The 14,093-nt window shown below is 39.6% G+C and overlaps 1 protein-coding gene across 1 annotated transcript in view; it reads left to right on the top strand.

Annotated features, from left to right (window-relative positions):
* LOC126175688 (uncharacterized) overlaps positions 1 to 7,435 on the top strand; it is a 63,797-nt gene extending 56,362 nt beyond the window's left edge. Inside the window, exon 4 of the mRNA XM_049922621.1 lies at positions 6,256 to 7,435. Within this exon, the coding sequence (XP_049778578.1) occupies positions 6,256 to 6,470 (215 nt within the window). The 3' untranslated portion in view covers positions 6,471 to 7,435. The remainder of the gene's footprint in view (positions 1 to 6,255) is intronic.
* Positions 7,436 to 14,093: the final 6,658 nt, after the last annotated feature.

Raw genomic sequence — 14,093 nt, 5'->3', positions numbered from 1 at the left:
TTTTACACTAATGTCCCCAATGCCCATTGCCTTACTGCTGTTGAACAATACCTTTCCCATTCCCAATGGATTCCAAACCAACAACCTCCTTCCTAGTCGCCATGACCAACTATATCCTCATCCACAATTACTTCTCCTTTGAAGGCATTACCTACAAACAAATCCAGGTACAGTTATGGGCACCTGCATGGCACCATCCTATGCCAACCTATTCAGGGCCCATGTAGAGGAATCCTTCCTAAACACCCAGAATCCTAAACCCCTCACCTGGTTCAGATTCATTGTTGAAATCTTTGTGATCTGTATCGAGGGTGAAGACGGCCTATCCACATTCCTCCAGAACCTCAACAACTTCTCCCCCATTTGCTTCACCTGGTCCTACTCAACACAGCGAGCCACCTTCCTAGATGTTGACCTCCACCTCAAAGATGGCTCCATCAGTACCTCCATCCATATCAAACTTATTGACCATCAGCAATACCTCCACTTTGACAACTGCCACCCCTTGCATACCAAGAAGTCCCTTCCACACAGCCTAGCTACCTGTGGTCGTCGCATCTGCAGTGACAAGCGGTCCCTCTCAGTATATACCGAAGGTCTCACTGAAGCCTTCACAGACTGTGATTATCCTCCCAACCTTATACAAAAACAAATCTCCCATGCTTTAGTCTCCAACCACCATCCAGCCACAGAGGAGTGTTCCCCTCGTAACTCAGTACCTCCCATGACTGGAACAATTGAATTACATTATCTGCCATGGTTTCGACTACCTCTCGTCATGCACTGAAATGAGAAATGTCCTGCTCACTATCCTTCCCACCTCTCCCACAATGGTGTTCCGCTGTCCTCCGAACCTACACAATACAATTGTCCATCCCTACATAAACCCTGCTCCGAACCCCTTACCTCATGACTCATACCCCTGTAACAGAGATAGGTGCAAGACCTGTCCCATACATCCTCCCACCACCACCTACTCCAGTCCAGTCAGAAACATCACCAATCCCATCAAAGGCAGGGTTACCTGTGAAACCAGTCATGTTATCAGCAAACTAAGCTGCAACCACTGTGCTGCACTCTGTGTGGGCATGACAACCAACAAGCTGTCTGTTCGCATGAATGGCCACCCTGTTGCTGAGCACACTGTCAAACGCGACATCCTTCATTTCAATGACTGCTTCACAGCCTGTGCCATATGGATCCTTCCCACCAACACCAGTTTTTCTGAATTACCCAGGTGGGAACTTTCTGTGCAATATATCCTACATTCCCGTAACCCTTCTGACCTCAATCTTCGTTAGTCATTGTCCTCACCCATCCAGCTTCTTCCCTGTTCCCATTCCAGCACTACACAGCCATCATTCCACCATCGCATCAAGTCTTATTATTTTTCTCCTTTTCCACTAACACCCCCCCCCCCCCCCTATCCCACATCTCCCCTGCCCACCAACTAACCTCCCATCTACACTTTGCTGCTCTGCTCTACCCTCTCTCCATCTCGTCCCTGCGTGTTCCCCAGCAGCACTTCACTGTCCGCCACCCCTACCCCACTATCCCTCCCCCTCCCCACCCCAGCCTCCTCCTTACCCCACCCAGTCACCAGTGTATATGTTTATAATTGACACTCTTTTTTTATTCATTAAAATGCCCTAGATCTTTAACTCCCCATGTACTCCACATATTCCTGTTCCAGAATAACAAACATGGAAAGAAAAATGTGCATTTTGAATGTCACACATGCAGATCCAACTCTCTTTGTACACTTTCACACTAAATTTCCTTGTATACTTGCTTTTACCATCAGCTTAGAAGCGTAGTAATCGTAACTGAATTGAATATATTAACTGTATATATATATAAATTGAACTGTTTCAATATATTTATATTTTATAATCAATAATTTAACAGTGAGAGGAATAAAATTAGAAAAAATTTAAAGTGATGGTAGCAGCGGGAATCAAACCCAAGCCGATGAATTGCCAGTAAGTGGACTGGACTACTGAGCCACAGCACCATTGTCAAGTACATCTACATCTACATACATACTCCGCAATCCACCATACGGTGCGTGGCGGAGGGTACCTCGTACCACAACTAGCATCTTCTCTCCCTGTTCCACTCCCAAACAGAACGAGGGAAAAATGACTGCCTATATGCCTCTGTATGAGCCCTAATCTTCTATGTCCTCCCTCAATCCGACCTGATAGTGATCCCAAACGCTCAAGCAGTTCTCAAGAATAGGTCGTATTAGTGTTTTATAAGTGGTCTCCTTTACAGATGAACCACATCTTCCCAAAATTCTACCAATGAACCGAAGACGACTATCCGCCTTCCCCACAACTGCCATTACATGCTTGTCCCATTTCATATCGCTCTGCAATGTTACTCCCAAATATTTAATTGGCGTGACTGTTTCAAGCTCTACACTACTAATGGAGTATTCAAACATTACGGGATTCTTTTTCCTATTCATCTGCATTAATTTACATTTATCTATATTTAGAGTTAGCTGCCATTCTTTACACCACTGACAAATCCTGTCCAAGTCATCTTGTATCCTCCTACAGTCACTCAACAACGACACCTTCCCGTACACCACAGCATCATCAGCAAACAGCCGCACATTGCTATCCACCCTACCCAAAAGATCATTTATGTAGATAGAAAACAACAGCGGACCTACCACACTTCCCTGGGGCACTCCAGATGATACCCTCACCTCCGATGAACACTCACCATCGAGGACAACGTACTGCATTCTATTACTTAGGAAGTGTTCGAGCCAGTCACATACTTGGGAACCAATCCCATATGCTTGTACCTTAGTTAGGAGTCTGCAGTGGGGCACCGAGTCAAACGCTTTCTGGAAGTCAAGGAATATGGCATCCGTCTGATACCCTTCATCCATGGTTCGCAAGATATCGTGAAAAAAGGGCGAGTTGCGTTTTGCAGGAGCGATGCTTTCTAAAGCTTTGCTGATGCATGGACAGCAACTTCTCTGTCTCAAGGAAATTCATTATATTCGAACTGAGAATATGTTCGAGAATCCTGCAACAAATCGATGTTAAGGATATTGGTCTGTAATTTTGAGGATTCATCCTTCTACCCTTCGTATATACAGGCGTCACCTGCGCTATTTTCCAGTTGTTCGGGACTTTACATTGGGAAAGAGATTTGCGATAAATGCAAGCTAAGTAAGGAGCCAATTCAGTAGAGTACTCTCTGTAAAACCGAATTGGAATCCCATCAGGACCTGGCGATTTATTTATTTTCAACCCATTCAGCTGCTTCACAACCCCAGGGATGTCTATCATTATGTCCTCCATATGGAAATCTGTACGAGACTCAAACGGTGGTATGTTTGTACAATACTCCTATGGGAAAGATTTCTCAAATGCTAAATTTAAAATTGCAACTTTCGTTTTGCTGTCTTCCATTGCCAGGCCAGACTGATCAGTGAGTGACTGGATGGAAACCATCGACCTGCTTACCGATTTTACGTAAGACCAGAATTTCCTTGGGTTTTCAGCAACATCTTTTGCTAAGGTATGACGGTGGTAGTGGTTGTATGCTTCACGCATCACTCTTTTTACAGCAGCACGAATCTCTATTAACTTTTGCCTGTCCTCATTCTCCCGATCTTTCTTGTACTGCGAGTGCAACTGTCTTTGCTTCCTGAGCATTCTCCGAATTGAGCTGTTAAACCACGGTGGGTCTTTTCCGTCTGTAACCCAGTTTTTCGGCACATACTTCTCCAATGCACGATTTACAATGTGTTTAAAATTTGCCCATAATTCTTCCACGTCCATCGTACTGGAAGTAAATGAAGTCGATTCATTTACTAAGTGGGATGCCAACAACTGCTTATCTGCTCTTTCTAGTAAGAATACTCTCCTAGCCTTCTTGACCGACGTTTTAACTTTTGTAACCATAGTTGTAATGACATCATCATGATCACTAATCCCTGTCTCAACACTGACACCGTCAATGAGGTCTGGTCTGTTCGTGGCTACCAGATCTAAAATATTTCGGTCACGCATTGGCTGTCAATTTAGCTGCTCAAGACAGTTTTCGGATAATGTGTTCAAAAGTAATTCACACGACGGCTTGTCTGTACCACCTGTAATGAATCCATAGACATCCCAGGCTATACTAGGTAGGTTGAAGTCGCCTCCGACTAATATAGCACAATCCGCGTACTTCTGTGATACAGAGTGTAGACACCCTTTGAATGATTCTAGAACAGTCACAGTGTACTGCTCATAAATCCCTGTTACTATACACTGAAATCTGTTAGAGAGCATTTTACCTTTTCTTATGGCCTAATCAGGTGAAATATTCTAGGAACCTGAATGGTGCACCTGCCTGCTTTTACTCACAAAGTTAGAGCCAGATTGGTGAGCCCCGTCTCACACCTCACCCTTGTTAGCTTTAAACGCATTTTCAAACAAAATTAATGACCTGGTGCTGCGATCAGTGCAGCACCCATAGTGCTAGAAGGGATGACACCACACCACAGCATGCGCAGTTGAAAACACAAGCTATGTCTCTTCCCCTAATTGATCGTTGTGCAGCTGACCATTCAGCACTAGACACTAGTTTCTAGTTATTACAGGGAGAGCACTACAAAACATGTTTTTGTCAGTTTTATTTGTATACCTACAGGCATTTGAAGAGAAACAGCATACGTCTAATACAATTTCTGGCTCAAATTTGAAGAGAAATGGCATAATTTAAATGTAATATTTACAACAGTTTATGATCACCAGCCGCCACTACTGATATCGCCAAATTTTTTTCTTCAATTAATAAAATGATGTCTTTTCTAACTTCATACATGATCCCTTTATATAAATGCATGATTCATCACATCTCACAGAGGTTCTACTGTAATGTCATTCTAGATAATAAGTGTCTAGAGCTAAATGTGTTACTTCAGATTGCCTACACCAATGTTCCGTTGGGCAAACAAGTAAGCTATCAGTAGTCAGCATTTCCACTTCTAACTGTTGCACTTTATTTCTTATCCACTGTAGGTTTTGGTAGAGAATTGAGAAACACAGAGCATTGCTTACTGTGGATACTTCTCATTTTTCTTGCATTTGGATGATGTATAGTTTTCTTGTTGATCACTTTGCTATCCACTATTGTTTGTGTGTTGACTCTTCACCTTTTTTTTTTACAGTTTTTTCTAGCGCTGATGATAGTTCTACCATTTCTACCTCATTTAGAATTATTGTTGTTGATCCTGTTGGGGTTGATAATGGAATTAGGACTATTGTTTTGGTTCTGAAATTATGTTACTATTTTGCTGTTGTATTTCCTTTGTCAGGTTCCTCAGATATTTTTTCCCCAACATGTTGATGTGTATTCACTTGTAGTTAAAAAAGTGCGTTCCATTCTTTTGCTTACACTCTATATCTCCATTTTGTTGTTCCAGCAACTACAGAGGAGATTTACATGCATTTTTGCACAGTCTCTCTCAGTGAAATCCACATTTCACCACCAACTGAGTGAAAACTTGATTAGACCCGCATAATTAAATCTGTTGACTCATCTTTAAATGAAGACCTTCTTGATATAGAGATGCTCCTATAAGATCTTGGGAATTAATACTGGTGCAACATGGTATGTGCACTTTGTGTTTGAAGGAAGGGAGATTAGGTTACGGTAGATGCAGCAGGTGACCTATTCAATCATCCTCTGAACACAGTATGCATTTTCTTAAGTAGCAGTTGTTGCTGTGTGCTATTAATTTTTTTCACTTTTGAGAGCATTTCTTTTGTGTGTGAATTTGTGGCAGCAGGAGGAAATAAATCCCACCAACAACAAATGTGCAATTGATCAAAGTACTGATTCAAACTTAAACCCATTTTGAAATTGCAGAACAACATAATGTGGAAATTATGGTGTTAGAAGATATATGGCTGGTAGCTATGCAATCCTGTGCAGGTCATGGGATGGGAGGACATTATGTTGGATGATGCTATAGAAGGAAGGAAACATCAGTACTTAGTGCTTAATCTCTCTCTCTCTCTCTCTCTCTCTCTCTCTCTCTCTCTCTCTCTCTCTAAGTCTCAAACTGAATTGTACTAGTATCTAGAATTTTCTGGCTCCTTTCCTAACAGGTGAACAGAAAAATTTGTCTTGCTGTTTTGTGATCATTCATAGGGAAAGTAAAGTACAAATATAATATTGTTTTATTATCTTATTTTTTCCCCAGCACTTTTCCCATTTATATTTTCTGTTTTACAGGAACAATTCTTGCAATAGGATCAGCACTATTCTGCGCATTCATATTCAGTGCACTGACTACACTGGCAGTTACAGCTTCAGTAATTGCTTTAATGTATTTGGGATTAAATGAAGCATATGATTATCTTCAGACAAATCTCTCCAACATTCAACATTCTGAAGCCAACATTCAGGATGCTCGAGTGACATCAAATGAGGAGAGGAACTCAATATAAAAATTAATTTTGTATTTGGCACCAATTTAACTTGTTAACCATGCAAGAATAGCCAGAGCAAAATGCAGAACAGAAAGGAAGAGATATTGCCTATGAAGTTTTTTACAATGTACGTTTAAACATTTCTGCTGCTAGTGTCTGACATTTTTACTTTGTATTTAGGATAAGTGAGGATTCTGTAATTCTTGCAAGAAAATGGTTCCTTTAGAACTTAAATAATTCCTCAGGTGTCCAACAAGCCATCGGTTTCTTCTTTTATAGCTGAAACAGCATTGAAGAGACTCTGTTTTGTGCAAACTGAAGATCAGAATATTATGTGAATATTCAGATGTTATTGGTATTGCCATGTTTTCCAACCAAATAATTTTTTATTGTGAAATTTAATTCCCAATCTGTAACTTAAAGGCACAATGACATCTTAGTGATTTGATTTACTTGTGAGTTGTGTATACCAGTACCATAAGAGTATACCATTATCACTGAAACATAACAACACTATTAACTGGATAAAGTAAGAAATAAAATGTAATTATTATATATTGTGACAGTTGAAACTTTGTGACATACCGTGATTCAAACTTTAATTTTGTTGGTTTATGAGCAATAAGTTCATCTGCTAGACTAACTATTCATGAAAAGTTGGAGCATACCTCCACATCTGACACCAATTTGTAAATGATGTTTCCATCATGGCTTCTGTTCATTCATTCGTTCATTCATTTCAGTTAGTTTAATTCAATTCATATGTAAAGGTAAATGAGTGTTATGATCTGTGACATCAGTCTTGAGAGAATTTTCATTTTCTTCTGTATATATATGAGTGTGAAGGAACACATAGGTACTAAAAGCAATGAATGTGTAAATATGTGGAAATTTTTTTGGCCACATACTAAGATGACAGCACGATTTATTGCATAAGACTGAACAGTAGAATAATTGGAAGAATAAATTCATTTATATTTGGAAAAAAGAACATTGCTTTGTTCCATCCCTTATCCTGTGGTTAAAGGTTTCAAATAATCAGCCAAATTATATTACAAGTGCAGCTGTATTCCAGCTACCATAGAAAAGATAATAAAATTAAATACATATGTATTGCAGTCTTAACAACTCAGTGGTAGAACTTGAATCTAATTATAAATGATTTTTCTGTAAGGTATTTGTAGAAGATAAACAGGACATGCCCTGAGGCATTAATAGTCATCAGTTTGCTAATTTAGGAGAAAGATACTGTAGAGGGCGACCAAGGGATGATGCAGCGAGCAGGTTCAAATGAGTATAGGATGCAGCAGCTATGCAACTGGGCTGAGCCACTAAATAGTTCCATGAATACACCACGACACCAATGAAAGGATCCATTGGAGAGAGTAGACAGTATCAATGAACAAACAGTGACTGGTTGCGTCCTCACTATTCATACCATCTTTAGTCTTTGAGGGAGTGGACCATGTTATTTATTCCCTGCTATAGCCGATCAATCCTGACATTTTGTTATACAAAATTTACTTGTAAAATGAAGTATATACTGTCCTGATGCTCAGAAAATGAAGCTCAAATGGCCAAAGAAAATGAAAAAGAGACCATTGGAACTGCCTGGTGGTAAACATAGTTACACAAGCTTTTTATCATCATTCATCATTATGCAAAACTACACTTACAGAGAATTAACTACTGATTGTGGAGGCATGCTCACCTACTTCTGCACCTCTAACTTGCTACACAGTGTCTAAATAAATTAACAATAATGTGGACAGTGGGAGTAAATCGCAGAACCTTAGGTTAGTGGAGGCAGAGTTAAGATCAAACGGGGTATATTACGATTAAGTGATGTATAGTGAGACATTGAGGACCAAACAGAAATGAAGTTAGACCCTCTGTTTTACTACAGACAAACAGAACAGGGAGGAATTTTGTTAATTGTAGAAAAAATTTACATGTTACACAAAATCTATCTGTTATGTTTATTGGCCGCTGCATTGTATTAATTCTGGTAAGTAATCAAACTCTTTTTACTGTGTTTGCAGAAAGCTATGGTACAACTTAATATCTTTGTAACTCTATTAGTAAAGTATTATGAATGCCAAACTATTTATTGAAGGCAGTATCTCTAACCATTTATTAAGTAGAACAGGGAGTATGGAATGTTCCTAATCAAGGTGTAAGAATACACTGAGTGAACAAGCACAAACATACCACAAATACTGGTAGAAATGTCTATAGAGCAGTCTGTGAGTTATAACCAGGAAAACAAAGTGGGATTATCACAGTGTAGTACTGGAGGACAGGAATATTCATGAAAGTGAATAGTGCACAAGTGCAATTAAGCATGCAGTGTGGGCAGCTGTACTTTGTCAATTCAGTTCATAGCATATAATTTCAGTTCTGTGGTAGTGATTTTTGGATTCTTTTCATATTTGTAGCAGTGCCGTGCTGTGCAGCAGCTTCAATGGAGGTCTGATCAAATTATCTCTCTCCAAGTCTGCATGGGGTGCATCATCCCTCCTCCCTAAGGGCTGCATATTTGGTAACAAACACCCAGGCTTGTGCCTGCATACACAGGGGTGGAGAATTAGTTGTGGATTCCTGGTTGGACATGTGTTGATCCCTCTGGAACTGGTACAGTCTGTGATTCTTGACATTGCCCTTTAATGTTACTGGAGAAGATAGATGAGCAGCATTTGTGATGGTGAGTGACGACGGTGATGGGACAATGTCCCTGGGTGGGATGCAACTCTAAAATCATATTGAGATGGAGGTGGCATCAACAGCATGCTATGGTGTTGTATAAACTGCAGTGGAAGCCAACTTCCCATTACCTACAGGGGACAGACCAGGTGAAACAACTGTTGGACCAGAACTTGTAGTCACATCCAGCTGAGGTGACACCTCAAGTAATAATTGTCTGTCGCAAGTATTGCAGGGTTTGGCACTCGCCAAAGTGTCTATAGAAGATGCGTGGACCAGTGCACCAAAGATGTACTGTGCATAGACCTGCTGTCCCGAAGGTAATGCAGTTGGACTTACCAGCTTCCTCCAGTACCTTGTCTCCAGTTGGTTTATTTATTTAGCATAGCTCTACACATTAAATCTCCAGTTTGCGACACCTTATAAGCATGAAGTCTAGCTGGATTCTGTGAATGAATGTTGAACTGTAGATAACTTTGGAGTTTAAAAGGTATAAACCACTCTCTTGGCCTCTGTATGTGGGTAGGATGGAGCTATGACTGTGAGCTATTGTCTGACACTTTTGTTGGAAGTGCACTTTTGTGGGTGCATGAATTATTTCTGTAGTGACTAACTCCATTTACAACGTAGAAGGAAGTTTGAGAGAGAATCTGCTACAATAAGCCAGATGGTATTCAAAAAGGAAATGACTAACTCTACATGTAAATTCTCCCCAAGATTTGGTGGGGTGCATGTCATGAGGCAAAAGATGGGCAATACTTTGGAGAATCTGGACATGCTTTCATTCTGCTGTTGTTGTAGTCTTCAGTCCTGAGACTGGTTTGATGCAGCTCTCCATGCTACTCTATCCTGTGCAAGCTTCTTCATCTCCCAGTACGTACTGCAGCCTACATCCTTCTGAATCTGCTTAGTATATTCATCTCTTGGTCTCCCTCTATGATTTTTACCCTCCACGCTGCCCTCCAATACTAAATTGGTGATCCCTTGATGCCTCAGAACATGTCCTACCAACCGGTTCCTTCTTCTAGTCAAGTTGTGCCACAAACTTCTCTTCTCCCCAGTCCTATTCAATACTTCCCCATTAGTTATGTGATCTACCCATCTAATCTTCAGCATTTTTCTCTAGCACCACATTAAAAGCTTCTATTCTCTTCTTGTCCAAACTATTTATCGTCCATGTTTCATTTCCATACATGGGTACGCTCCATACAAATACTTTCAGAAACGACTTCCTGACACTTAAATCTATCGCTTTCCTTGCTATTGCCAGTCTACATTTTATATCCTCTCTAATTCGACCATCATCAGTTATTTTGCTCCCCAAATAGCAAAACTCCTTTACTACTGTAAGTGTCTCATTTCCTAATCTAATTCCCTCAGCATCACCCGACTTAACTCGACTACATTCCATTATCCTCATTTTACTGTCTATTCCGTTCAACTGCTCTTCCAAGTACTTTGCTGTCTCTGACAGAATTACAATGTCTTCGGCGAACTTTATAGTTTTTATTTCTTCTCCATGGATTTTAATACCTACCCTGAACTTTTCTTTTGTTTCCTTTACTGCTTGCTCAATATACAGATTGAATAACATTGGGGAGAGGCTGCAACCTTGTCTCACTCCCTTCCCAACCACTGCTTCCCTTTCATTTCCCTTGACTTATAACTGCCATCTGGTTTCTGTACAAATTGTAAATAGCCTTTCGCTCCCTGTATTTTACCCCTGCCACCTTTGGAATTTGAAAGAGGGTATTCCAGTCAACGTTGTCAAAAGCTTTCTCTGAGTCTACAAATGCTAGAAACGTAGGTTTGCCTTTCCTTAATCTAGCTTCTAAGATAAGTTGTAAGGTCAGTATTGCCTCACGTGTTCCAATATTTCTACAGAATCCAAACTGATCTTCTCCGAGGTCGGCTTCTACCAGTTTTTCCATTCGTCTGTAAAGAATTCGCATTAGTATTTTGCAGCTGTGACTTATTAAACTGGTAGTTCGGTAATTTTCACATCTGTCAACACCTGCTTTCTTTGGTATTAGAATTATTATATTCTTCTTGAAGTCGGAGGGTATTTCGCTTGTCTCATACATTTTGCTCACCAGATGGTAAGAGTTTTGTCAGGACTGGTTCTCCCAAGGCCGTCAGTAGTTCTAATGGAATGTTGTCTACTCCCGGGGCCTTGTTTCGACTCAGGTCTGTCAGTGCTCTGTCAAATTCTTCATGCAGTATCATATCTTCCATTTCATCTACATCTACATCCTCTTTCATTTCCATAATATTGCCCTCGAGTACATCGCCCTTGTATAGACCCTCTATATACGCCTTCCACCTTTCTGCTTTCCCTTATTTGCTTAGAACTGGGTTTCCATCTGAGCTCTTGATATTTATACAAGTGGTTCTCTTTTCTCCAAAGGTCTCTTTAATTTTCCTGTAGGCAGTATCTATCTTACCCCTAGTGAGATAAGCCTCTACATCCTTACATTTGTCCTCTAGCCATCCCTGCTTAGCTATTTTGCACTTCCTGTCGATCTCATTTTTGAGACGTTTATATTCCTTTTTACCTGCTTCATTTACTGCATTTTTATATTTTCTCCTTTCATCAATTAAATTCAATATTTCTTCTGTTACCCAAGTATTTCTACTAGCCATCGTCTTTTTACCTATTTGATTCTCTGCTGCCTTCACTACTTCATCCCTCAAAGCTACCCACTCTTCTTCTACTGCTTTCACTACATTCTCAATTTTGCATCTGGCTTTTGGCCGTATGCTTGGCATCTGATGCAGAAATGTTAATACCTATTTCCCCAATTGTGATGGAATTGCTACACGATAGTAACAATTTCTTTGCTCACCGGAAAATTCACTGTGAGAATTAATTTTTAATTACTGAATTGGAATGGTACATTATGTGGTCCAGTGATATGCATTTTAAGTATTTTATGACCTGTCTTATAATAGGATTAGCAGCAACTTGTGCTATCTGCATGGCTGTTGCGGAGAAGTCTCGAATAGTGTTAATGACTTTGGTGTCCATTCAAAAGTATATCAGATTGTGGATCTGGTGTCCATCAGGAATCGTGACCATGCATCAGCATTCATGTGTTGAGATGCTGACTTGTAAGGAATTTCATAATAGCATTTACTAAGAAAAATATCTCAGCATTGTAGTCTTCCTTCTGGGTTGATGAGCTTTAAAGTAAGAAAGAACTGGTAAGATTTGTTATTTGTGAATAAATTAAAGTTTGTGCTGTACTTGAGAATGCAAAATGTATCCACTGTGCCGTGTTATTGTTACCATTTCATTTTCTAATTTGTGCACAGTTTTTCTGCCCCAATCAGAATGTATTTGAGGCCGTCAGTAATAGATGTGCGGTTCCATTATGCCCACTACATGATAAGACAGCCCCTATGTGATGTGATGTGATGTCAGTAGCCAAAACTGTTTCACCTATTTAGTACCTGTCAAGACATAATTAAGATTTTAGACTTTTTTAAATATCCAGAACTGTTCACAAGCAGGGATTCATTTGAATATAGCTCAATTTATTTCTTATCCTTTAGTAAGTGCAGTGTTTTCACTATTGTTGGATGCACCCATCAACAATTGAATTACTGACAGGAAAGTTCAAAAACATATTATGTTAAATGCTTGACAATGGTGATGAAAACTCTTTAGTTATTATATTTAGTGTTTGAGAGTTCTTAATCCATGGAAATAGCTAAATGTACAATACTTCAAATCTTTTTCTGAATCCTAATTATTTTCGGAAGTATAGGAAAGGTGCCTAATATGAGACACACTTTTGTAAACCCATTTGAAAGACTTAAAAGTATGTGCAGTTGTATTTTTTATGACGGTAATAAGATCTCGCATTATTTAATTTTATCATACAATTATCGTATTTGCAATAATAAACAATCTTTCAGAGTAGTTATTAAATCTTCACAAACAAGGCATTTCATAGAAATGAGATCAAGGTTTCCTAATATGAGACAGTAATAATATTTTGCTTTAATTATTTTATATCTATTGCATGGGATGAGACCTGTTTTTCTGAAGGCATTCACAGATGCTTCCATTGTTGCTGCTCAGTTGTAAGCTGCCCCAAATAACTTGGCTATTAATAATAAGGTGATAACACGACCTGGGTTACTTGCCAACCATGTTTCTATCTCTTGGACATAGTAGGTTTTCAAAGGCCCCATAAATCCAACAAAAGTGGCTGCATTTTATGCGTTGAATGAGGTGGCCAACATACTACATGAACATTATTTTCACATGCTTTATCTAACACTTTGAGATTCTTTGTGTGGGAATAATGCCCATTAAGAATCAAAATGACAGGGTCATTTTAAGATGGCTTTACACGACTCACAAAATGATCAAACTACTGAGTAAAAATGTGAGTTTGTATCCAGCCACTTGGATGACAAGCTGATATTGATCCTGCAGGTGCACCGTCCATCAAGTTCCAGAAAAAATTCCAGTTTCTGATCATAAGACTAGTCAAAGTAATCCCTATTTATGATAATTTAATCGAATTAAAATAAAAGCAGTTGCCAAAATTTTACTACAATAAATGATGAAATATTGTTATCTCATGACAGTATTGTGTAAATTACAAGCCGGCCGGAGTGGCCGAGCGGTTAAAGGCGCTACAGTCTGGAACCGCACGACCGCTACGGTCGCAGGTTCGAATCCTGCCTCGGGCATGGATGTGTGTGATGTCCTTAGGTTAGTTAGGTTTAAGTAGTTCTAAGTTCTAGGGGAGTGATGACCACAGAAGTTGAGTCCCATAGTGCTCAGAGCCATTTGAACCATTTTTTTGTAAATTACATATAAAAAATTGAGAGAGAACAAGTTCCCCCAATATGCGATAGGTATCGTAATATGAGGCACTGTCGCGTACTTGGATCCCCATACTATCGCATATTAGGAATTTC

Source organism: Schistocerca cancellata, chromosome 3, assembly GCF_023864275.1.
Source record: "Schistocerca cancellata isolate TAMUIC-IGC-003103 chromosome 3, iqSchCanc2.1, whole genome shotgun sequence".
NCBI classification, from domain to species: domain Eukaryota; kingdom Metazoa; phylum Arthropoda; class Insecta; order Orthoptera; family Acrididae; genus Schistocerca; species Schistocerca cancellata.
The sequence above is the reverse complement of the archived record's forward strand: the minus strand, read 5'-3'. Positions and strand labels throughout refer to the sequence as shown.